A 25495-nucleotide genomic window follows, 5' to 3' on the forward strand; every position below is an offset into this window, starting at 1 on the left:
TCGTAGAGCAGTGCTCAGATGCTGTTCATCCACTTAAAGTTGGACGCATCCCCAGTTACAGTGAAAATTTACCTCAAGAAAAATAGTGTTTTGTTGAACCCCCCCCAAGAAAACCTTTGTGTACATTAAAACATATACATTGGCACATTTTAAGACTTGAGTACAATGTATCTGTTTACTTACTATTGAGGACCCGCTCACATCTAATGATTTGGGATTGCGGGTGGAATCGCTGGGATTCTGCCTGCAATTCCAAATCGTACTACAATCCTGCAGCATGCACGCTTGTGTGGCATTCACTTTTAATGACCCTAAAAAAGCAGTGTGGTTTTGCCACATTTGTTGTGCAATTTATTGAGTGACAATTGCGCAAAACCACATTGCACAAAGCTTGTTGCCCAAAATAAGTTCCTTCCCCTTTTTTGGTCAACAAGCTTCGCGAAATGCGGCTTGTCACGCAATAAATTGGGTGACAATCAGGACAAAACCGCACCGCGTTTTAGGTGCCATTAACAATGAAATGGCACACAAACACAAGCAATGTGTTTTGCCAGGATTGCAGTGTGATTTGGAATCACAGGAAGAAACGCTGCAATTCTGCCAGCAAATCAAAACCACTAGATGCAACTGAAGCCTTGCTGCCTCAGTCAGGCCTCATCTGGAATACGCAGTTCAATTTGGGCACTAGCTCACGTAAAAGAACTGGAGAAAGTGCAGAGAAGGGTAACTAAATTGATAAGAGGCATGGATGAGCCGAGTTATGAGGAAAGATTAGCTGAACTGAATTTATTCAGACAATTAAGAAGATCACCATGTATAAATACATAAGAGGCTCATATAGTGAAAGCAGAGGTGCAGAGTTATTCAATTTAAGGTAATTACAGCGGGCAAAGGAAAAGAGATTTAACCTCCACATATGGAAAGACTTCTTCACAATAAGAGCTGTGAAAATATGAAACTAGTTCGGGTCATTTCAGTAGATTGTTTAAGAGTTGGATGCATTCCTAAATGCACAAAATATAAAATAAAATATAACTATAAATTAACATTTATGGGTAATAACACCAGGAATTGTTGATCCAGGGAATATCTGATTGTCTTCAAGGGATAAGGAAGGATTTTTTGCCTCTCTCTGGGTCAACTGTGGGTATAGTATTCAATATATGGAGGTTTTCTACTTATTACTTTTATCTGCTGGTTGAACTAAAAGGACTTGTGTCTTTCTTCAACTCGACTAACTATGTATTCATTTCACTGTATTCTCTACAGGGCTGGTGACAACAGCAAAGCAATGTCTCAAGCCTGGAATGCCTCTGTTACATCAGAACTGCCCCCTGGGGGAATCATTGTGCCTGTGGTCTTCTCCCTGATATTTGCTCTGGGCACAGTGGGAAATGGATTAGTCTTGGTTGTGCTCTTGAGAAATGGCCAAACGAAGTACAACACAACCAACCTCTTTATTCTAAACCTGGGGGTTGCAGACTTATGTTTTATACTACTATGTGTCCCTTTCCAGGCCACCATATACACCCTGGATGGATGGTTATTTGGAGCTTTTCTCTGTAAAGCTGTTCACTTCTCCATCTACTTGTCAATGTATGCCAGCAGTTTCACCCTGGCTGCCGTTTCAGTTGACAGGTAAATCGATATTTATATTTTACCTTTAAATGTTTTATAATACTTCTTTATGTACTATTCCCTATCACTTTATTATTTCTATATCATCCTGACTTCCTCACCTGGGCAGAATCTGCCCAAACTAAAGTTTCCACTATCTTGCTACTTCACAGCTCCATTGATTACACCTGTATATGCTTTCTCATCCATCACTCACTTCCTTTACTATTTATAGCATTTTACTTTCATTTGTCATCATCTTCAATCACCATGCCGTCCTTAACATACTGAATACTTTGTAAGACTGTAGGACTATTGCACGTCTTAAATAGTCTATTAACCATGACAGCCTCTGTAGACCAAAGAAAGTATATCCCCACACACCACCCCCTGCATGCACACATGCAAACTCACAGGTGTCTTGTCATCTTCTGCTACTCAGATTCCATTCTCAATTCTTTAGTTGCCTTGTTTTACTTAAATTGTTAATTCTTTTCCTTTCATGCTTCCTCTGAATCCCTTCTCTCACTGAGGTGATGCATTTTTTTTCATGAACACATTTAGCAATCAAGCGCTTTTGTGCTCATTTGATTTCGAGGGGAAACCTTTCTGTAATAGATTTTATACTGACCTTTTACTCAAAGGTTACTTCTTAGCTTTTCTTATCTTTTTGGCTTTCATTGTTGTTCTATATTACTATATCAGTGTTATATATCAGTATATATTAGTACTATATTTTATTTATATATATATATATATATATATATACTACTGTTCTAATGAATTACATTACTGTGCTTGATTATTTCTGTGGTTATGAATTATGTACAGTACGCATCTCTAAATTTTTTTAGATATGAAATCCCGATATCCATTATCTAGAACAAGCAGAACATAAAAGTCACTAATTTCCCCTGATGTTGTTTCTAAGTAGCGTGTGTCTATGGGTCCCAGGGACTTACACTTTTCATGTTGCAAGAACGGTACGCAGCAGCCCTGGGAACTCTGATGCCAGGTCCATATCTCCAATGGGGTGAGCGACGTCTCCTTTGCTGATCTTGAATCCCGGTGGTGGTTTGGACATGTTCACAGCTTGGAAGCACAGTCCCACCGCTTGCCACCAATGTAACGGAACTGACCCCAGACTGCACTAGGGTATTTCCGTTAGACTCCCGCTTCCCTGTCCCTACACAGATCCACGGACACCACCGCTGGCCATACAAGATGAGACAGCACCAGACTTGAAGGAAACCAGGAGATAGACTGCTTTATTTTAACACAGATACAAGATATATACACAGGGTGGGGCAATACATTTAGTAACAAGAGACACACAGCAGACACCCCCCACCAAGCCAATACACAAACACATACATCCCATAATAGTTTTCTCCCAAGCAAGACAAACAATAGAACAATGGGACAACCACATGGCAGTAAACAATTAACAACCTCCACCTATACATGTCTACACAATATCAGGACATTCCACCCTGCACCCCTAACAGGCACAGGGTGACTTACACATAGGATGGATATAGGGAGCTGAGACAGGGGTCTCCCCACCTCTCTAAAGTGAGCTGTGTTCCATGGGCCCCCACCCAAAGTGAATCCCGTCACACCCCTCCAAACCAAGATAGTGGGAGAAGCCGTTTTGTTACCAAAATATTGGTATCAGACTCTCAGCTGCGTTAAGTAAGTGAGGGGGCATATCATGGAAAAAATAGAGGAGGGGTGTATTCCTACTTGGTTTAAGGGTTGTCTTCTGTATCAGGGGAGATTGAATCCCAGAAGCTCTTGATTTTAGGACATGACCACCATTGATGGGGAAAGGTTCCGTTTTGATTACTTTCTTTCCAGCACCTTGAATCTGTTCCTGAAAATTTTTGTGCAATCTATTATACTATCTGGCTAAGAACTTAAAACATGACTTTAGAACCTTGGTTCTTATATAAGAGGCATGTGTGAGTCTAATGATTTTTTTGAGCTGAGGTGGAGTGAACTCAGTGTTGAGTTCTTTCTTCCATTCTCTAATGAAACATGGAATTCATGTAGAGGAAGACCAAAGTAAAAGTTTATACAACTGGGAAAGATGATGTCTCGTGTCTTGAGTTGTTATGCACAGACACTCAAATGGTGAGCGATCTGAATGTGCTCATATTTTAGGCGTCACTTGAAGTCGAATAGTTGTTGGTATGTTCATAGATCCATAGAGAATGCAACAAAGGAACGCATCAAAGTTTGGTGTTCCCATCTTAGCCCCAAATCTGAAAAAAATATTTATAATGTAGGGTTACATCAGGGAGGCCTAGTCCATTGTCTGCCTTCAGTCTGCGAAATATTGTGTACACTAATCTGGGATTTTTCCCGTGCCAGACAAATGTTGAGAAAATTCTTCTCAGGCATCTGGTCTGAGGAAGAGTTATTGGAGTAGTGTGTATTAAGTAAATAAAGCATAGGAGAATGGTCATCTTAATTACATTTATCACCCCTAGCCAAGTGAGAGAGAGGCCTTGCCATGTCCGAACGCCGGCATTCACTATGTCAGGCAGAGTCCCATAGTTGAGGTCAAATAACTGCTTAACGTCCAGCAAAATGTGAGTCCCCAAGTATGGAGGGAATTCAGAGCACCATACAAAGGAGCAGGATTGGCGCAAAAGAGAGGATAGTGCCCCAGGGAAGTTAACAGGAAAGATTTCAAATTTGGTGTAAATGTTTTTAAAATTGGGCAGCTGCCCAAATTTTCAAGTTGAAAATTAGAACTAGGAGAGTGATGAGCGGCTGGGAAATATAAAATAGGACATTGTCTGCATAAGCGAATAATTTGTGTTCTCTCAAGCCTATTTGGATATCCATAATGTCCCCATTGCATATGAGCTTCTGTAGAAAGAGTTCTAGGAGCAGTGTGAAGTGCAAGAGGGATAGAAGGCACCCTTGTTGGGTTCCATTACCAATAGGAAAGGGTCAGGACAACGTACCATTCACTTTCACCCAAGCTTTGTATCTGTGTTAAGGGCTATGATCCAGTCCTGTATCCAATCCCCAAGGCCCAATGCTAATAGAACATTTCTTAGAACTTTGCTTCTAATTGGTTAATTCTCCTTTCTGTTGTGGAACCTCCAATAGGTAATTAATTTCCCTGCCACAGTAGGGTTTGATAAAGTTTTTTTTATGAATGACACAATTGATATATTATTCCTGCATGATATGCATATTTATAAATCCTAACAACCCAAACACATTGCAGAAAATCACATTTTCATGTCACATTTAGGCTGATGTAAACACATAATTGAAAAAGACTATTCACAGGTTACACATTGTAGCCTATGAACATATTTATCTTATGCATATGTGAATACAACAAACTTAGAGACAGCCAGGCAATTATTTTCAGAAACGATGAGCATTGGCAGCCCAACTAAAGGTTTCCTTGAATATATTTTGGGGGAAAATGGTCCTTTAAAGTGACCGTCATAATTTAGAAATACTGCAGTCAAAAGTCTGCTGCAAGAGAAGAACCAATCTATTCACCTCTCCTGTGGCCCACGACTCCTACTTTCTGTCTGTTGCAGCCTCCACCAGTGTCTTCAGAATTCAAATCTTCTGGGAGTCTCAGATGCCTGTGTCCCCTAATTAACAGTGGTTCCTTCCTCTGACCTCAAGTCACTACAAGGCTCAGCAGTGCTGTAGGGGTCAGAGGAAGTAACTATCACATGGCTGGGGACACAAACATCCAACATTTCCACAAGTGTTGAAAGTGATACTAAAGGCTTAATTTTTTTTTAAAAAGCAAACCTGTTATACTTACCTACTCTGTGCAAGGGTTTTGTGCATCCATCTCTTCTCGGGTCCCCCGCTGCTGCTCTGGGCTCCCCCTCCTCAATGCGACTTGCTATGGGGGCACTCATTCATGCTCACTCCCGAGCCTCGCTCTGTGTGTCCTTATAACTACAAATGATACTAACAAAAATAACAACATTACAGTATTATTTATGTATTTATTGTTATTGTAAAATAGTTAAAATTTAGATTGCATATGTGTTCAACAAATTAAATCAAATTACTTTAAATGCTTCCTAGAATTCAGTAATGAGGTCTTTCCATATGCAGGTATACAGTATGATAAATTAATACAGCTTGGCCCAGATATCTAGAATGTCTATAAATGCATATTAGAAGGTGTCATGCATGTGTGGAGCTGTGGTTTTAATAAATGGATTAGAACCTGTAAGGCTAGATTCCTCGGGAGGCTGGCAGCACAGTACACCCAGATCTTTCTCCCAGTACAGGATTGATCATAGCACTGCTAGGCATAAATACTTCAGGGGATTGAACAGATTGGTCTCAATCCCTTGGGGAATAGGATGCATAGTTATCCTTATTTTTTGTTTCATGAGAATATATAGAACAATTATTTAAGGGCTCCTTAAGTCCGCCTTTTACAGAAAAAATTAATAAATGCACATATACTGTATTTGCAGGAAATTCTGCATTTATTTATTTATTTTGCATAGGAGTAGGTACAATGTCAGGCTCCTGCAGACTCTTTCTCTACCACAATGAAGGGGATGGATTTATCAAAACTGGAGCACCCGCAATCTGGAGCAACTGTACATAGTAGCCAATCAGTTTCTGTTCTTCACTTTCAAAGCTTAGACAAGCTGAAGATATAATCTGATTGGTTGCCATACACAGCTGATGCAGATTTTGACTGCTCCAGTTTTGATAAATTCCCCCCAATGTCTGTACAGATTTCAAAAGTGACCACTGCTGTGGGGGAGAAAAAACCCCATACGCTTTCACCGGTGAGGCCATTTTTTGGGGGGGTAGATGATTTGCCATTTGCATGTTACACCCTAAATATGAGTGTAACATGCAACATGGGGGAGCTCTTGTGCATAATGAGCATGGTATTGACACAGCTCCAGATGATCCACATTGGCTCACAATTGCTATAATCCAAAAATATTTAGACAGAATAAAGGTGAATAAAGCACCTGGGCTGGATGGCATACACCCACGGGTCCTTAACTACCTGCCGACCGCAGATAGCCGAATGACGGCTGCACTGCGGCTGGCCAGTTCTGGGTGGACGTCATATGACGTGCTCCCAGAACGCGCTCTCCTGCGCGCCCCAGGGGGCGCACACCCGGCGATCTCCATGATCGCTGTTTCCTACGGATACAGCTGATCACGTGATGTGGTAAAAGGCCAATCACAGCGGCCTTTTACCACATGATCAGCGGTGTCCAATGACACGCTGATCAGAGGAAAATGCAAGTGCCGGTTCTCGGCTGCACTTTCCTCACGCTGTCAGATCAAGGAAAGTACTGCCGAGAACCGGCAGTTGTCAGAGCGGGGATCGGCACCGATCATCAGGGCACTGATGATCAGTGCCCTGATGATCGGTGCCCAGCAGTGCCACCCGCAAGCTCCGCCCACCTGTGCCCAGCAGTGCACCCACTAGCTCCGCCCACCTGTGCCCAGCAGATCACCCACCTGTGCCCAGCAGTGCACCCACCTGTGCCACTCTGCAGTGTCACACACCTGTGCCCAGAAGTGCCACCCACCTGTGCCCAGCAGTGCCACCCACCTGTGCCCACCCACCTGTGCCCACCTGTGCCCACCCACCTGTGCCCACCCACCAGTGCCACCCACCAGTGCCACCCACCAGTGCTGCCAGTCAGTGCCACCAGTCAGTGCCCAGGGGTTGTGCCAGTCAGTGCCCAGCAGTGATGCCAGTCAGTGCCGTCTATCAGTACCCATCATCAGTGTCACCTATCAGTGCCGCCTATCAGTGCTGCATATTAGTGCCGCCTATCCGTGACACCTCATTAGTGCTGTCTATCAGTGCCGCCTATCCGTGCCACCTCATTAGTACTGCCTATCAGTGCCCTTTAGTGCTGCCTATCAGTGCCCATCAGTGCCGCCTATCAGTGCCCATCAGTGCTGCCTCATCAACGCACATCAGTGAAGGAGAAAAATTACCTGTTTGAAAAATTTTATAATAGAAACAAAGAAACTTTTTTTTTTTTTCAATTTTTTTGCACTTTTTGTATTTATAGCGCAAAAAGTAAAGCGCCCAGTGGCGATTAAATACCACCAAAAGAAAAAAACGATCAAAATTTCATATGGGTACAATGTTGCATGACCGCACAATTGTCAATCAAAGTGCGGCAGTGCTGAAAGCTGAAAATTGGCCTGGTAAGGAAGGGGGTATAAGTGCCTGGTAGGCAAGTGGTTAAAGAATTGAGCTCTGTCGTTTCAAAGCCATTGTTTCTAATTTTTAGGGACTCTTTAATGATTAGCATAGTACCACTGGATTGGTGTAAGGCCAATGTGGTGCCAATATTTAAAAACGGGTCAAAATCTTTACCAAGTAATTATAGACTTGTCAGTTTAACTTCTATAGTTGGGAAGATACTGGAGAGTTTAATGAAAGACCACATAGATGAGTTCTTGCTGTAAAAAAATATTTTAAGCAACAGACAGCATGGATTCACGAAAGAAAGAAATTGTCAAACAAATCTGATTTCTTTTTATGAGAAGGTGAGCAAAACCCTGGACAGAGGCGTGGCAGTGGACGTGGTATACTTGGATTTTGCAAAAGTGTTTGACACAGTTCCCCACACACGGCTAATGTGTAAGGTAAAGTCTACAGGCTTGGAAAAATCTGTATGTAAATGGATAGAAAACTGGCTAAAAGATCGTATTCAGAGAGTAGTTGTTAATGATTCATACTCTGAATTGTCTAAGGTTGTTAGTGGTGTACCCCAAGGTTCAGTGTTGGGACCCTTACCTTTTTAATATATTTATAAACAATATAGGGTCTGGGATTATAAATACCATTTCAGTCTTTGCAGATGACACCAAGCTGTGCAGTGGAATAACGTCCTTACAGAATGTCTCCAATTTACAAGCTGACCTCAATGCACTATTTAATTGGGCAACTATGTGGCAAATGAGGTTTAATGTTGATAAATGTAAAGTTATGCACTTGGGGGCTACAGATATGCATGCATCATACATACTAGGGGGAGTACAACTGGGGGAATCAATGGTGGAGAAGGATCTGGGAGTTCTGGTAGATCACAAGCTTAATAATGATGTATAAATACATCAGTGGTTCATATAGTGAACTCGGTGTAGAGTTATTCACCCTGAGATCATCACAGAGGACAAGGGGGCACTCTTTACATCTGGAGGAAAATAAATTTAATCTCCAAAACACGGAAAGGTTTCTTCACAGTGAGAGCTGTGAAAATGTGGAATAGACTCCCTCAAGAGTTGGTTCTGGCCAGCTCATTGGATTGCTTTAAAAAAGGCTTGGATTCTTTCTTGGATACACAAAATATACAGTGGGGCAAAAAAGTATTTAGTCAGCCACCAATTGTGCAAGTTCTCCCACTTAAAAAGATGAGAGAGGCCTGTAATCGGCATCATAGGTAGACCTCAACTATGAGAGACAAAATGAGAAAAAAAATCCAATCACATTGGCTGATTTGGAAAGAATTTATTTGCAAATTATGGTGGAAAATAAGTATTTGGTCACCTACAAACAAGCAAGATTTCTGGCTCTCACAGACCTGTACCTTCTTCTTTAAGAGGCTCCTCTGTCCTGCACTCATTACCTGTATCAATGGCACCTGTTTGAACTTGTTATCAGTATAAAAGACACCTGTACACAACCTCAAACAGTCACACTCCAAACTCCACTATGGTGAAGACCAAAGAGCTGTTGAAGGACACCAGAAACAAAATTGTAGACCTGCACTAGGCTGGGAAGACTGAATCTTCAATAGGCAAGCAGCTTGGTGTGAACAAATCAACTGTGGGGGCAATAATTAGAAAATTGAAGACATACAAGACCACTGATAATCTCCCTCGATCTGGGGCTCCACGCAAGATCTCACCCCGTGGGGTCAAAATGATCAAAAGAAAGGTGAACAAAAATCCCAGAACCACACGGGGGGACCTAGTGAATGACCTGCAGAGAGCTGGGACCAACGTCACAAAGGCTACCATCAGTAACACACTATGCCACCAGGGACTCAGATCCTGCAGTGCCACACGTGTCCCCCTGCTTAAGCCAGTACATGCCCGGGCCCATCTGAAGTTTGCTAGAGAGCATTTTGATGATCCAGAATGGGACTGGGAGAATGTCATATGGTCAGATGAAACCAATATAGAACTGTTTGGTAGAAACACAACTCGTCGTGTTTGGAGGAGAGAGAAAGCTGAGTTGCATCCAAAGAACACCATACTGTGAAGCATGGGGGTGGCAACATCCTGCTTTGGGGCTGTTTCTCCGCAAAGGGACCAGGACGACTGATCCATGTACAGGACAGAATGAATGGGGCCATGTATCGTGAGATTTTGAGTGCAAACCTCCTTCCATCATCAAGGGCATTGAAGATGAAACGTGGCTGAGTCTTCCAACATGACAATGATCCAAAACATACTGCCAACAAAGGAGTGGCTTCGTAAGAAGCATTTCAAGGTCCTGGATTGGCCTAGCCAGTCTCCAGATCTCAACCCCATAGAAAACCTTTGGAGGGAGTTGATAGTCCGCATTGCCCAGCGAAAGCCCCAAAACATCACTGCTCTAGAGGAGATTTGCATGGAGGAATGGGCCAACATACCAGAAACAGTGTGTGCCAACCTTGTGAAGACTTACAGGAAACGTTTGACCTCTGTCATTGCCAACAAAGGATATATAACAAAGTATTGAGATGAACTTTTGATATTGACCAAATACTTATTTTCCACCATAATTTGCAAATAAATTCTTTCCAAATCAGCCAATGTGATTGTCTGGATTTTTTTTCTCATTTTGTCTCGCATAGTTGAGGTCTACCTATGATGCCAATTACAGGCCTCTCTCACCTTTTTAAGTGGGAGAACTTGCACAATTGGTGGCTGACTAAATACTTTTTTGCCCCACTGTAACTGGATACTAACATTTATAGGTAAAGTTGATCCAGGGAATATCCTATTGCCTCTCAGGGGATCAGGAAGGAATTTTTTCCCTTGCAGGAGCAAATTGATTCATGCTTTGCTGGGGGTTTTTTTGCCTTCCTCTGGATCAACTGAGGGTGTAGGATTATAACTTTTTTTTTTAATGGTTGAACTGGATGGACTTTTGTCTTTTTTCAGCCAGACTAACTATGTAACTATGGTGCAAAAGGTGGATTTAGCCTTTCAAGCTAGTTAAATCAGAGTTCCAGTCATTTTTGCATTTAATAAAAGTCAGCACCTACGAAAATTGTAGCTTCTGACTTTTAATAAACAGACACTCATTCTCATGGTTCATTCAAAGTTCAACTGCTTCTTCCTCCATCTTCAGAACAAGTGTGTTCCCTCTTGGTTTCAGAACAAGTCTCTACAACAGCTGTTGCTTCTTTGTCTTCCAAAACAACTCTTGCCTCTTCCAAAGTCCAGAACAACTCTTCCTCTCCAAAGTCCAGAACATCTCTTCTCCTTTGTCTCTCCAAACAACTGTCTTTGTCTAAGCCACATGACTGTTCAAAAGTCCTCTCCCCCTCCTAACTTCCTGGTAGATCATATCCCCTTTTGCCTGACTTCCTCTTCTCGGCTCATAAACCAGTCCGACTGGTTCATTTGCATATCAATAGGAGAGGTCTTAGCTTCTAAAACAACACATGGTCTTAAAATATATCTATAAATTTCACATATCCAAGCTATGAAAATCACCAAATATCCATAGCAACACATACCACCTCTTGATTTTTATAGCATGATATGTGAAAAACTTTAAACTCAGCATTTCCCAACAGCTTTATAACCTTTGTCCAGGAAAGGGTGAAATAACCCCCCCCCCCCCCCCCGTATTGTAAATGGTAGGAAAAAATTCAGTGTTGACCCCCATATGTTTTGGGCAATCAGACGTTTGCCCCTAGAAAGCTGCAACATTCCTTTGAGCAGGGTTAGCAATGTCCTCGGCAGTCTCTGTAAGTTGGAAAGAAATTCCCAGATAAAAGTCTCTTGTCCTCCTGGTCATAAGGAAATTCTCAGATGAAACTTCACTCCCAATTCAGCTGCCATCAGGAAATCATTTGCATCCTCCTCATGCTCTGATCTCCTCTTCTGGTCTGTCTCATCCAATCTGGCCTGATTATCTGCTCTGGCTGCTCCACCTCTTTGATGTTCATTTCCTTAAAAGAGTAGGAGACAAAGCAGATTATTTGTTCCTTCCAACTGTGCCAAAAACATAACTCAATGTTGACTTTCTCTATTTGTCCATTGCAAACTGCAAAACTATTGTAGGGTGCCCACTGCTGCCTTGTAATACTTTCATGGAAAGGCATAGATTTCCAGCAGAAAGAATAACCTGCATCTCTCTCCGTGCTGTCCTGAGAACACTGTTCTGATGTTGTCCAGTCTTCACAGCATGGCATTCTCTAGCAATGTGTTCCAGTCTGACAACAAGACACCTAATGTGACTGAATCTACCATTCCCAGCCACTTGCTTCCATCTCTTAAGCAAAGCTGGTGTATGAATCCCATCTATTTCCTCTCTAGGAACCCCACTTAAGTAAATCAGTAATAAAAAAGAATAAAAATAATATAGTTAATGTCTGTGTACACTAGTGTAAAGAAACTAAAATCAGATAACACATAACATAAATAAAGACCACAAAGTGCAGTGGATTTTAATAAAACAAAAAATACTACACTATATGCCACCGTTTCTGGGCTCTGGTCCTTGAGCTCGTTTGTTTAGGATTCGTTATATCCCGATTGATTGTCGATTCATGTACAGGAGCAGAGGTATCCATCCTATAGGAATCCCCATAGAGAGCCTAGTCACATTGGGAGTTTGGCTATTTATCCATTTCCTGCTGTGGAAAGGTTACATCCCTTGAAGGGACCTCTGTACAGAGCCTATTTGTTTCTAAGTTCTGTGAGTGCATAGTGGTGGAGGATTGTCACAGATGCACCCGTCACAGATGTCACCTCATTTTGCTGGTCACCACTGATTTTTGTAACACTGATGGACACTGCACTTTTTGGACTTTGTTTATGATATGTGTTATCTGATTTTAGTTTGTTTACATTAGTGTACACAGGCATTATTTATAATATTTTTATTCTTTTTTATTATTTATTTACACTCAAGCGCTGCACCTTTTGTATATGCCTTCATGTTTAGTGGAATAGGAGGGTTAACCACTTTGTGCTAGCTGCTTTTTTATACACTTTTTCTCTGCACTCACTAATTTTTTAGACACTTTTAAATAAATCAGTCCACATGTCTCCTGGAGATCACAGACCTTGCCTTCCTTTCAGCTAATTCAACTCAGCCATCTCTGTTTGAGCTGATCAGATTTCCAGCTTCCCACTTATGGGAAGTAATAGTGGCACAAGTCCTACTTTTGCTTGCAGGCTTAGGACCTGTGTCCTTTGTTAGGGCATCATCAGACTTGTTTATGAGGGCCGCACACCGCTCATTCAAATCTTCAGCTTTGCCTAAAGGGGTTTGAATACACTTCAAAGCCACTGCAGGTTTCACTTTGGGTGCCCTGCTTTCTAAATCCTTTGCCTTGCTTGCGGTGTCTTCCAAACACTTGGTCGCCACTGTAAACTGCTTTTTCAATAAGTATCTTTCTACCTCTGCCTTTTTCCTCTTTTCAGATTCAATATTTAGAGCATGCAGGAAGTTCAAAACAAACACAGCTACTGCCTGCATCTCTCCGTGTCAGGACGGGAGAGGTGGAATGGCCAGGCAGGCCTTATGGCAAGGTCACGCACCGATTGGCGACAGCTTCTGGTGACCCACAGACCGGAGTCCCTCAGGGCATGGAGTCTAAGCCCCAGGCTGCCCTTCACCAGGGCCCCTGAAGGTGGGGATGGACTTGACGCAGCCTGAGACCAGGTCGCGACCCCGAGTAACCCCAGCTGCGGTACGGCTGCCGCCAATGGCGTATAGCGGGTTGGGGCCAGATGGAAATACGTATAGCGTGGTCGGACAGGCCGGGTCGATAACAGCGGAACAGACAGTACAAGACGGTAGGCAGGTCACGGGCCGGGTTCAGCAACGGGAGGTCAGGTAATGGAATAAGGCAGAGAATGGTCAGAACGGGTCAAGGATCAGAGCAAGAGGAGTCTTTGTCAAAGCCGAGTCGGTTTCCAGGAGAGCAACGAGAGCTGGACAAGAGCTTGCTGCAATGCAACATACAGGACACGAATTAACAGAACGGCTGCAACCGACAGACTTAAATGTGATAAGCCGCACCCTCCTGGGAGGAGCTTCAGAGGACTGAGAGCATAAAGGATCCCACAATGCTTAGCAGACACCCAAGATGGATGCCAGCACATGGAGCAGCACAAACCCTGAGGAAAGGTAGGACCTTGACACTCCCTTACTGAACCCAAAACTTTTAATTCTAAAATATGAGGAAAAATCAGAGACTCCATCACCCAAGCTCTGTTCAAAAAAGAAGCATGCCTAGCAAGCTCCCTTGCAACAGACATCCACTGACTTTCTCTGGCCGAGGCAGGCAGGGTGCATGCCTTCTCATCCTGAACACCAGAAACCTTTGCAGCCTAACTCTTCCTAAACAGTGTATGCAGCATTTTTCCTAGCACAAGCAACAGAAAACACTACAGAAAACAAGTCCCTGATTCAGTTGAGCTTTAGCACAAATCCCGGATGAGCTCCCAATTGCTTTGCTTTGTCTTTAACCTCTTCATGCCTACGGGTAAAACAAATATTAACGCTTAAGCACAATTTTGCAACTTTGACATGTGTTAGCAAAACTGTACATATTACCACATCTACTTTGTGCATATAGGTGAATTACACCTTGTTTTTTTTCAGGACAAATTGGGCTTTCATTTGATGGTAAATGGAAATGGATATCTCCTAATTTTTTTACATTACAAAAGGAAAACTGGCCAAAAATAGTAAAAAAACCAAGCATTTTTTCAAATTTAGCAGTATATTTCTTGCTACTACCATAACCTACCACCAAAGAACAACCCAAAATATTTTCACCTGCTCCTGACAATCACAGTGATACCACATGTGTGTATGTTAGTTGTTGTTTGTACCTGTACTACAGCCCAGAAACAATAGTGCGCAACATGCTTTTTTTTTCATCCTGCCACTAACTGACACTAATACTAATTTGAAAATTAAAAAAAAAATCCTGACCTTCACCCAAACACTAACCCTGGCACAGACCTAGATCAAACCTTTATCTAGGTATTTTTGTTTTTTTAATTATTACTTTTATCTAATTGTTTATTTTTTTACACAGACTTTTATTCTTTTCTCTTGGAAAGGTCAGAGAGAGAAAACAAGGGAGGCAGGCTTCACAGTGACTGATCACTGTGAGAGCCAATAAGAGGCTACCACAGCAATCAGGTGACCTGGAATCGGGCATTTCGGGTCCCAACTCAGGGCTCTCAGTGACACCCCCAGCCTTTGTGCTGGGAGCGCGCCATGTGGCACGCTCCCACCAGAAAGACGGGTACGCAAATTAGCAGCCTCACGAAAAAAAGCTCAGTTCTGTGAGGCCGCTAATTTGCATGTGGTAGGCGTCAAGGGGTTAAGGTTATTTTGCAATAAAAGCCAAGGAAGCTTAGACCTCTGCAGTGTATTAATGCCTCTACCAAACAGAAAATCTGCACATACAGTACAGCTGCAGAAAACACAAATCATAGCATGGAAAGTATAACAAAATATGCCAACAAAATGCACAAGCTGACTATCTTCCTAGCAGATAGGCATGTATGCAATAAGTTTACTAAACAGCTATTCAACTTGGGCATTCTTGGTGATGGAATCTTCTCATGGTTCCTTCAAAGTCCAACTGCTTCCTCCTCCGTATTCAGAACAAGGGTGTTCCTTCTTGGTTTCAGAGCAAGTCTTTAGAACATCTGTTGCTTTTTCATCTTCCAAAACAACTCTTGCCTCTTCCAAAGTCCAGAACAACTCTTCCTCTCCAAAGTCCAGAACAACTCTTCTCCTTTGTCTCTCCAAACAACTCTGTCTTTGTCTAAGCTACATGCCTGTTTTGAAAAGTCCTCTCCTCCTCCTAACTTCCTGTTTCATCATATCCTCTCTAGCCTGACTTCCTCTGCTGGGCTCATAAACCAGTCCGACTGGTTCATTTGTATATCAATAGGAGAGACACTAGCTTCTAAAACAGCACATGGTCTTAAAACATCTGTACAATTTCACATATCCAAGCTATGGAAAACACCAAATACCCATGGCAACACAACTGTGCATGTGCAAGTCGCACTGCAGCTCCTGAATGGTCCCGCAGTCTTTTGGGACCTTCGAAGTATCCCAGAGGACTGCGGGGGGGAAGGAGGGGGGCAAAACTGCTGTCTCATTTCGGCTGTCATAACTATGTACCTGCTCCCCCCAAAAAAATTCCAAATGTGGCAGTGGAGGTGGGAGAAGGCAGACAAGTGGAGCTTCCCCTTTTGGGTGGAGCTCTGCTTTAACAAATATTATGACAATATATTTTGTAAATATGAAACATGTATATATATATATATTTCATTTAAGGTTCAAACTGTTGAAGTGAACAGTAGGGCCTGGTTCATATTAGTATGATGAGTTTTGAATATGATTTCAGGTGCAATTATGCAGTGCAGGAGCTGTGCAATTTTTGTGCAAGGGTTTTGTGATTGTCATGCGATTTTAGTGTGGTGCATTTTTGGATGTGATTTTATGTCTTGAGCAATTGCTATTACTATAACTCCTCATCAAAAATTAATATACATGCATTTCTGATGCATTTCCATTAAAGTCTATGAACCACAAAAGCACACTGCATCGCAACAAAGTAGCACAGGACCTTTCCCCAAAGTCGTATCACAGCAGCGTTGCATTGATGTGAACAGCCACCATCAAAAACAATGTTATGACCAGTGTCATGTGATCATGTTCGACTCAAGTTGCATCAGAAATCGCACTAGTGTGAACCAGGCTTAAGTGTCATAAATATAATAAACAGCATTACGAACACTTAAGGACAGAAATTGTTGACTTTCGGAAGGCACATGACAAATCACAAATCTCATTTATAACAGTATCTGTTTTGCAGTACTGATATTGATTAAAATGTGCAGTCCAATACATTTGTTATCTATTGTGAAAGTACTAAATTTGCATGGGGGTTCATACCAATCTACTTAATCTAACAAAACAACGCTGTCCGCTGATTTGTGGCCCACCTTTTCTTTGCAGGTAAAGATATCATCCACAGTGAAGCTAATCTAGTTTTCAGACCAGGAGTTAAAGGATTGGAATAACAATGAGAAATTTCTGAGCATAGGCTGTAAGAGTGGAGGGCTGTTTTGACCAACTATATAAACCGTAAGGCACTGCGCATTGCTATAGGTATGGGTATTCATAAAGCACTGATCATTTACACAGCTCTTTATGTATTGTATAATCTCATCAGTCCCTGCCCTCAAGGAGTTTACAATCTAAGCTCAAGGAGAACATTCAAACACCTCCATGCAGGTAGTATCCTGGCTGGGATTAATTTATTTTCAAGTTCAATTTCCCAGCCTTCCAGCTGCAAGAGGCACCACATATTTATACATATTTTAAACTGATGTTTTATATTTTTTTTAGTAGTGATACAAAAATATATGTTAGAAATAAATATATGTAATACAGATGACAACCAGGACAAATGGTTCTCATGTGATTTCCAAAGAGAGAACACAGTACATGCCCACAGCCTTTCCGTTTGCAACAGAAACTTTGGGCAGACCCAACTAAACGGGTATATAAAGGGAAATTAAGTGAATGATTCACTGCTCTGACTTAATCATGTGTGTGTTGATCACTAGCATCGGGGAACAGCATGCTATGATAAAATAGTTTAATCATTCTTTAAATGCTTTAGGATGGTACTATTTGATGTGTGAGTTACCTCCCCCCCACCTAATAGCTGGAGGCCAAACTGCTACATCGGGCCCCACACCAGAAGGATAACATCTTTTCAATGACACCTGCATGAAACACTTATTTTCCTCCACTTGTTCTTTATATGTTACACATTACACATTACATGCATCAACCCGAAGGCATAGGGAAACTGTTGAATACTGTGTGAGGCTTTGCACTCTCATGGTTCAGGCCCAGTCTATAGCAGAGTTCTGCTACGCAGCAGGCCTTACACTTGGCCCCTGCCGCTTAGATGGACAGACGTACAGCTATCAATCGACCACTATGAACAAAAAACCTCCATCACTGGCAACCACTCTCTCCTCTCCCGAACTGGTTGCTTCTTCTTTCACTTGTGTCTCGACATTATCCAGAAAATTAAAGTGTAACTAAAGGCAAAGCTTCTATTTCCCATTTTGGATAGAGTATAACCTTTGTCAGTTTTTTTTTTGCCATCTGAGTCCCATTGAAGAGTTTTCCTTTCACTTTTTGTCCCACAGCCAAAACAGGAGGAAATCCCTTTGTGGCACCAGGGTCACCAGAACTAGTGTTCTCATTGGAAGATGTCCTTTTGATTAGTGTTCTGATGTCAACCCAAAATTTGGGATTTTTTTTTGCTTTCACTTTTAATGATAACAGTAAATAGGACAAATAGGGAGGATAAATCTCCCTAACGGGGACACAGACAGCAATAACAACTAATAGGGGTTGTAGTCCCTCTCCATTCTGTAACTAAAAAAATGTTTTGCCTTTAGCTACAGTTTAACATTTAAGCACACACTTCGTTTCCTGTTACCATACACTGTAGAATTTCACAAATTTTATCTTCCCAAGAATGAGACAATAAGATTCAGTTAACGAGCAATTCAGGTTACCAAACAAAGTTGGCATAGGCATACAACCCCTCCTTAATAGTGTCCCAATTATTACATTGCAATGCAGCAAATCTCAATGTGATAGCATTTCTCTTTAACATTTGTAGTATTTCAGGATTTCCTGTGGTACCTTTAGTGTGTAATAGTTCCCAAATGAAGGTAAAATGGCTACAGGCAGGAAAGGACAGCTTGATCAGTTTTCTAGCTGTGCTAAGAACTTAGCCTGCTCTACTTTAATGATCAGAAATGCGCTGACATGCCTTCTCCCCTGCACAGCCATTCACTAGGAAGATCAGTGAGCTGCTGCTTCTCTTCCCCAGCGCTTTAAGATCCTGATGCAACTGAGAACAGAGGGTATGTGCTCACTTATAAAAGAGGAGGAAAAAGGTATCAATAATGTTTTGCATATGTATACACAAATGTTTTGCCTAACATTTCTATTTTAAATTGAAAAGGTTGTTTTATACAGTGAGGGTTCACATATACATTTACTTGCAGAGGGAGGGGGCTGGAATTTTTTTTTATTTCAGGACTTAACTACTGCTTTATTATGCTAACTTCCTTAGATTTTGTCAGTGGGGATGGGATGTGATAAGAAGTCAGGAAGCGAAAGTGAGATCATTTAGGGATTTGTTCTATGAAGAGAAGTGATTTTTCTGGATGAAGGCAATATGTGTGTTCATTTTCCATAAATCACTGAAACGTTAAGTTTACTTCTCAGGGATGTTGAGGGCCTTTACATTGTAGAAGGTTATGGTGACATGATGTGTATGGAGGGGAGAAAAGTTGGCTGGTTGATATCATAGAGGGAGAAGGGGATTGTTGGACTGTCATGGATCCGGGTATGACCAGAGATGTGTGGGCTGACACGGAAACGCAGGCTCAAGTATGGTGTAAACAATATAATTTATTAGAGGCTATACAAAAATATAAACGCACAATATAAACAAAACCAAACCTCCAACTGATAACGGAAAGTACAAGCACACAGACAAGAGTAGTCAGGGCTGGTGAGGTGGAGTGGTCAGACGGGCCAGGTCAGGAACAATCAGGCAGGCAAGGTACCAGAGGAGCAGGCAGGCCTGGTCCTGCCTAAATACACCTCCTGCAATCAGCCTCAGGTGATGGCTTGACTGCAGGAGTGAGATTCTGGCTGCTGAGAGCACCCGCTGGAAGGGACTGGTACTGCAGCCCACAAGGCAGGTGAGTCCCACCACCTGTGGTGAGTCCATTCCTGACGGGTGTGGTCGCATAGTGAAGAGCTCTGCAATACTTCCAGAAGGCCTGATTGTCCCAGCCAGCCCAGGGAAGATGTCTGCTCCTGGGCCTGGCCCTGCCGGAGGAAGGCCCCCTGAGGGACCTAGTACCGGTCCCTGCTTTCCACCTATAGAGGACCTGGGAACGGCCCCCAAGAAGGGGGAAGGTCATGTGGAGTACAGAGACCGTATGGTCACCCGGATTAAGACAGTGGAGAAGGAGGAGGCCGAATTGGCCAAATTAAGTCTGGAACTTAAAAAGCTGCATTCCAGTTATGACCGGGTGTGGAGCACCAAGAGACAGGCGATGAAGCCTAGCCTGGAGGCCTTAGAGCAGAGGGTCTCTTTGCAAACAAAGTACGTGGCAGCACTTAAAAAGAAAAGTGGAGCTCTGAAGGAGAAGTATGTTAATGACAGCCGCTTTAAAGCAGCAAGGAACAGGAGCGTTGCGGCAGCAAGAGGTCCCGTGGATATGGTCTCCTGTATGGAAGAGCCATCTGATGAGCCGGTGATGGGAGGTGAGCCAGTGATGGAAGGTGAACCAGTGACCGGGGGTGAGCCGGTGACTGGAGGTGAGCCGGTGCAGGGGCTGACTGAGCCCGCTACAGCTTCTTTGCAAATGGCGGCTGCTGATATCAGAGACGCCGTTGACACGAGTGCTTCAGAGTCCCTCCCCCCCGGGCAGCGTTGTGCGGATTGGGGATCGAGAGCGGAGGAGGCGGAGTCAGCAGGCGAATTCCACTTCGTTCCGGAAGTGGAGCTGAGCCTGAAGAGCAGGAACTTCCGGTTTACGTCAGAAGAATCCGGAAGTGAGGAGGAGGAGGATACTATGCGGAATCCGCCTAAGCCGGTCCTGAAGGAGCGGGCAGTGTTTGTCCAACTGAAGCAGATCCCGAGTTCCCAGGGGAGTTCCGTCCTAGTGAAGGATGGTGTACCAGTAGTTGGGGACGTGGTGCAGGACTCTGGAAGTGTGGACAGCTTGGGGGCTAAGGACTCTGTCGGTGGTAAGAAGTCTGTGAGTGATTCTGTGGTGAAAGCTTCCCCAGCAGGGCAGGGGGCGGGAGGTTCAGCCCCTTCAGTCCTGGTGGGCTCCGCCCCTCTGAAGGTGGGGGCTACCATGGAGGGAGATGCTGCTGTGTCTGGTTCTCCTGCTGAGACTTTAGCTACATCGTTGCAGGTGCCTGCAGGTCAGGGGGTGCAGTCAGTATCGCCAGGTCCTCATGTCCAGGTTCCTGCACAGTCGGGTTCTGGTGGGGATGGGCTGAATGCCCAGGTCCAGGTTTCTGTGGTACTGTGTCCTAAGGGTCTTGTACTGGCAGCCCTGTTTTGTCTGGCCCTGTTCTATCGGGTCCTGGTGCCTCAGGCCTGGCCCTTCCTGGTTCAGCTCCCCTTGGGGCGGGTGCCCCTGCTCCCGCTTTGCCCATCAGTTATTCGGCAGCACTAAGTAGTGGGTAGGGGTCCTTTCGACCAGCGGTGGCTCGGGCTGGTAACCTGCCAACTACCGTGGTTAGGAGGAACGTGGTACAGTTAAAATGGTCAGGGGAGGGACCCCCTCTGAGCAGGAAGGAGGTGATTGACCGCGTGCTGGAGATGGGTTTTAAACCTACTGACATCTTTGCCTTTATTGCCCCGGTAGGCACCGGGGAATATGATGTCTCCTTTGTAAGGCCAGAACAATTGGACCTGTTCTGGCAACGGTATGAATCCATATATGTCCGGAGTCCCAGGTGGGTGGGGTTGTCCCCCAAACTTATCTCACGACAAAATGTTATTAAGAGAGTCACGATCCTCGTGAGAAATGAGTCCATCCCGCCATTGTAGTATGGTTGGGGAGTTTTGGAGACGTTATGGGGGCCCTTAGCAAGGTGGTTGATGAGAGGGGGATCTCGACGGGAGGTTGGACAACTACTGTCCGCCTAAGAGTTAAAGGTAACGTGCTGCAGCACAATCCCTTGTCCGCTTTCTTGGGAAGGGACAGGATTGTGGTGTTTTATGCTGGCCAGCCTCGGGTCTGTCACAGGTGTGGCGCAAAGGGGCACTTTGCGGCCACGTGCCCAGTCATAAGATGCTCCCTCTGCCAGGAGATCGGGCACCAGGCGAGGGACTGCAATATTGTGCGGTACAACCTCTGTACTCCTGCCCTGGACCGAGCAATGCTGCTGGCGAGAAAGCAAACCATCCACTATTATGTAGAATGGAATGCTTTTTAGTTCATCTCGTGTAATATATTCAAACCAATGTGTGTTCACCTCCACCGGTTGTGCTCTCACCTTATGTATATGACCAAACAGCTAAGTAAGGTCATATATAGCATGTGTCCCTTAATTGGACTGTGGTGAGATGGTAATGCTGTCCAGTGGGTCTGGGTCTCCTTCACTGTCCTAGTAATCCTCCTCCATCAGATCAATGCCAAAAAGATAACCAAAACATAGTGCTTTACCCTTACAAAACATTTATTTTAAAATATGCAGTATTCCACTCACATGTAAAACGTGAATAAACGCTTTTTACAAAATAATTCCACAAGAGTGCCACTATTGATCTTGTTTAGCCTTCCTTCATACACAGCCAGCTGATATATCTCTCTACTGCTTACTGAGCATCGTGACGTCAAAGCCCCTCCCCTACGCGTTGCGCCACAGGGTCACATGACTTCATTAACCCTGACAAAGCCAATGTGACCCTGTGGCTCAACATGACGAAATTTGATTTTTAAATTTTTTTTACTGAACATGTTTAATAGCAAAAAGTAAAAAATATTGTCTTTTTTTTCAAAATTGACGATCGTTTTTTGTTTATAGTGCAAAAAATAAAAAATGCACAGGAGATCAAATACCACAGAAAAAAGCTCTATTAGTGGGAAATAAAGGACGTATATTTCATTTGGGTGCAGCAGTGCATGCCTGTGCAATTTTCATTCAAAGTAACACAGCGCCGTATCGCAAAAAATGTCCTGGTCAGGAAGGGGGGGGGAATCCTCTGGAGTGCAAGTGGTTAAATAAAGTTGCCAAATCTTCTGAACGCTTGGTGGGGGCCTGGTTGGTGCACATTAATGTCCAGATCCTCCCTCTGAGTGATGTTGAATTTGGGCATAGTCTCTTTAACACAAAGAATGAAGGCCAAAATTAACTAAGATTGTAGAAAGGGGCAGAAGCAGACTTCAGCAGAGGTTAACTCCCTTAAAGATGTTGAACTAGTCTGGTGAGGCAGGTTCCTTTTGAAGTTGAAAGAAACTTGAAATAAGCTACTAATGTAATCCTGTCTGCAGGGTGCATATACTGTAGCCAAAGCTCTGCGATTTCAGGATATTAATGGGGCTCTAAAGCAGTAGACCGCCATTCAGAATGGGCTGAACAGTCTGGGCCTCAGTGTGATAAGCTGTGGCGTAAGGTGTACTAAACTGAGAAAAACAATTCAATAACCAATAACCACCGAGGAATTAACATTGCTGAATAAAGGTTTAAAGTTTGTCCCCAAAAATTGAATACGTTTCAGACATATAGACATTCATAAATTTACGAGACGGTTGTCTCTAAAGACATTTTATGCAGAATGCTATTGCCAATAACGTTCAAGTTGAAGGTGGGATTAGATAATCTAATTTTAGGAATGCTTCTCTTTTTAACCCACCCGCTGCCAATAATCCTCATTTTATTATCTTTAAAGATATGGTCATTACAGATTTAGATTCTGTATGAGTTAAGAACTCTAAAAAGGAGTCGTGATTTGGGATAAGAATGATTGTATTGAGGAGGTAGATAGAATCCTTAGTGATCAAGACACCTATAAAGTTTACCTAAAGACCCCAATGATTAATTTTAGGGGTCAGCTCAAGAGGATTATCAAGCATGGTTATAAAGAAAGAATACTAAATAAAAAAGAAAAATGTTTTTTGTGCCTTTCAGCTCCACAGTTATCTATTATGTACTGCCTCCCCCAAGATACATAAGGACCAGATGCACCCCTCCCTGGAAGGCCAATAAGTGGTATTGGTTCCCTTTTTTCCAGGGTAGGGAAATATATAGATTTTTTCTCCAACCTTTGCTACTAGGCACACCTTTTTTTTTGAGGGATACTAAACAGGTCCTAAGAGATGTGAGCAATATTGCAGTAAACTCTTTTACTTTTTTAGTGACGGCAGACGTTGCCTCCTTATATAGTAATATTGAGCATAGTGATGGAGTAGAGGCTGCTGAATATTATTTAAAGGAAACAGATGACATCACGGAGGTGCAAAAATTGTTTAGTTTAGAACTACTTGACTTTACAATGACTCATAATTATTTCTGGTTTAACAAGATGTTTTACCTTCAAACCAGGGGTGTGGCCATGGAAGCGAAATTTGCTCCCAGTCTGGCAAATGTGTTTATGGCCAGATGGGAAGAGGATGTAATATACTCTAGAGAGTGACCTGATCTTATTTTCTACAAGCGATACATCAATGATGTTCTACTCTTGTTTCAGGGGAGTGAGGAGTCTCCTATTAATTTCTTTGAGACCCTGAATAATACCAATCTTAATTGTCACATACTTATAGTCTTAAAGAGATTAACTTTTTTGACCTACCATTGGTTAATAAATTATCACTAAATCTTTTTTTAAACCAGAAGACAAGAATAGTTACATCCCCACTGATAGCTGCCCATCACCCGCTATGGCTTAATAACATACCTAAAGGCCAATTTATTTTTTTTCCTTTACAAACTGTTTTTTTGGAAGGTTTGTATAAGAAAAATATACATTATAATATATAGACGATTACATAAGTTGTGCACAATGTGGCTTACAAAGAGCATAACAAAAAGTCATTGTAAAAAATACAAAGTATATTTTGTATCACAAATATATAGAATTCATGTAAAGGCATTTACATGGTATATGATGTTAAACTGTTTTGGTGAATTACTGAGTTATATAATAAGCTTTACTCAAAACTTGAAAAAAAAGAAAAAAGTGAAGAAATTAACAATTTGAGGTCCTAGGTATTAAGTAATTTTGTTTAGAGAGAGCCATGGGTCCCATTTTGCATTGAAAACGTGCATGGTTTCAGGGATCTTATGGAGAATTCTTTCAGTCAACATAATACAGTTTACTCTATCCGTGATGTGTGAAAGGGGAACAAAATGATTTTTCCATTTAAAGGCGATAGACCACTGTGTGGCCACACATATAGTATGAACTAATTGTGTTGCAAGGGGAGACAGGCCAGGAATTGGAGCATCTGGACCTGGGGCTGTAGAACGTTTTAAAGATTTAATAACTTTTGAGTATTTCAGCTTCTGTACAAGGTGAATTTAGCATATCTTTTTGGGTATTTGTGAAAGAAGGGAGAGGGATATTTTTAAACCCAGTCCAGTGTTGATTCTGATACTTTATCAGTTAGGGGGGGAGATAGTGGACCCTTATAAAACTTTTCAAAAATTTGTGAGACTTTAGGTAACGAAGAGATATTTCCAGATGTAGATTTAAGTTTGTATACATGTGGGGGGCCCATTGTTTGTTTCAATTTACGAGCAAACATGGTTGAAGCTGAATTACTATAAAGTAGAAATTTAGCTTTTGACCAGTTTACATTTTTTTCTGTTTTAGCAGTCAAAAGGGAGTCCAATTCTAATCTCTTGGTTGATATAGCTTGAGAAATGTCATTACAGGGAGTATGAGCTTGTGTGTTGTACAGAAGTTTGAGTTCCTTGGTAAGAGAATGAATTTTTCGCCAGTTAGCTTTATTGCGTGCTGCTGCAATACTAATTAAACGGCCACATAGAACAACTTTATGAGCAACCCATACAATGGGGATAGATGAT

The 25495-nt window shown here is 42.6% G+C and overlaps 1 protein-coding gene across 2 annotated transcripts in view; it reads left to right on the plus strand.

The window, feature by feature from the left end:
- Positions 1 to 25495, plus strand: part of GALR3 (galanin receptor 3) — a 64179-nt gene that overhangs the window by 16712 nt on the left and 21972 nt on the right. For both annotated transcript variants that reach the window (XM_089674231.1, XM_089674230.1), the window contains exon 2: positions 1270 to 1638. In XM_089674231.1, the coding sequence (XP_089530357.1) occupies positions 1292 to 1638 (347 nt within the window). In that variant the 5' untranslated portion in view covers positions 1270 to 1291. The remainder of the gene's footprint in view (positions 1 to 1269; positions 1639 to 25495) is intronic.

Source organism: Staurois parvus, unplaced genomic scaffold (assembly GCF_062004578.1).
Source record: "Staurois parvus isolate SC_StPar_1 unplaced genomic scaffold, SC_StPar_1.0 ptg000149l, whole genome shotgun sequence".
Classification (NCBI taxonomy): Eukaryota; Metazoa; Chordata; class Amphibia; order Anura; family Ranidae; genus Staurois; species Staurois parvus.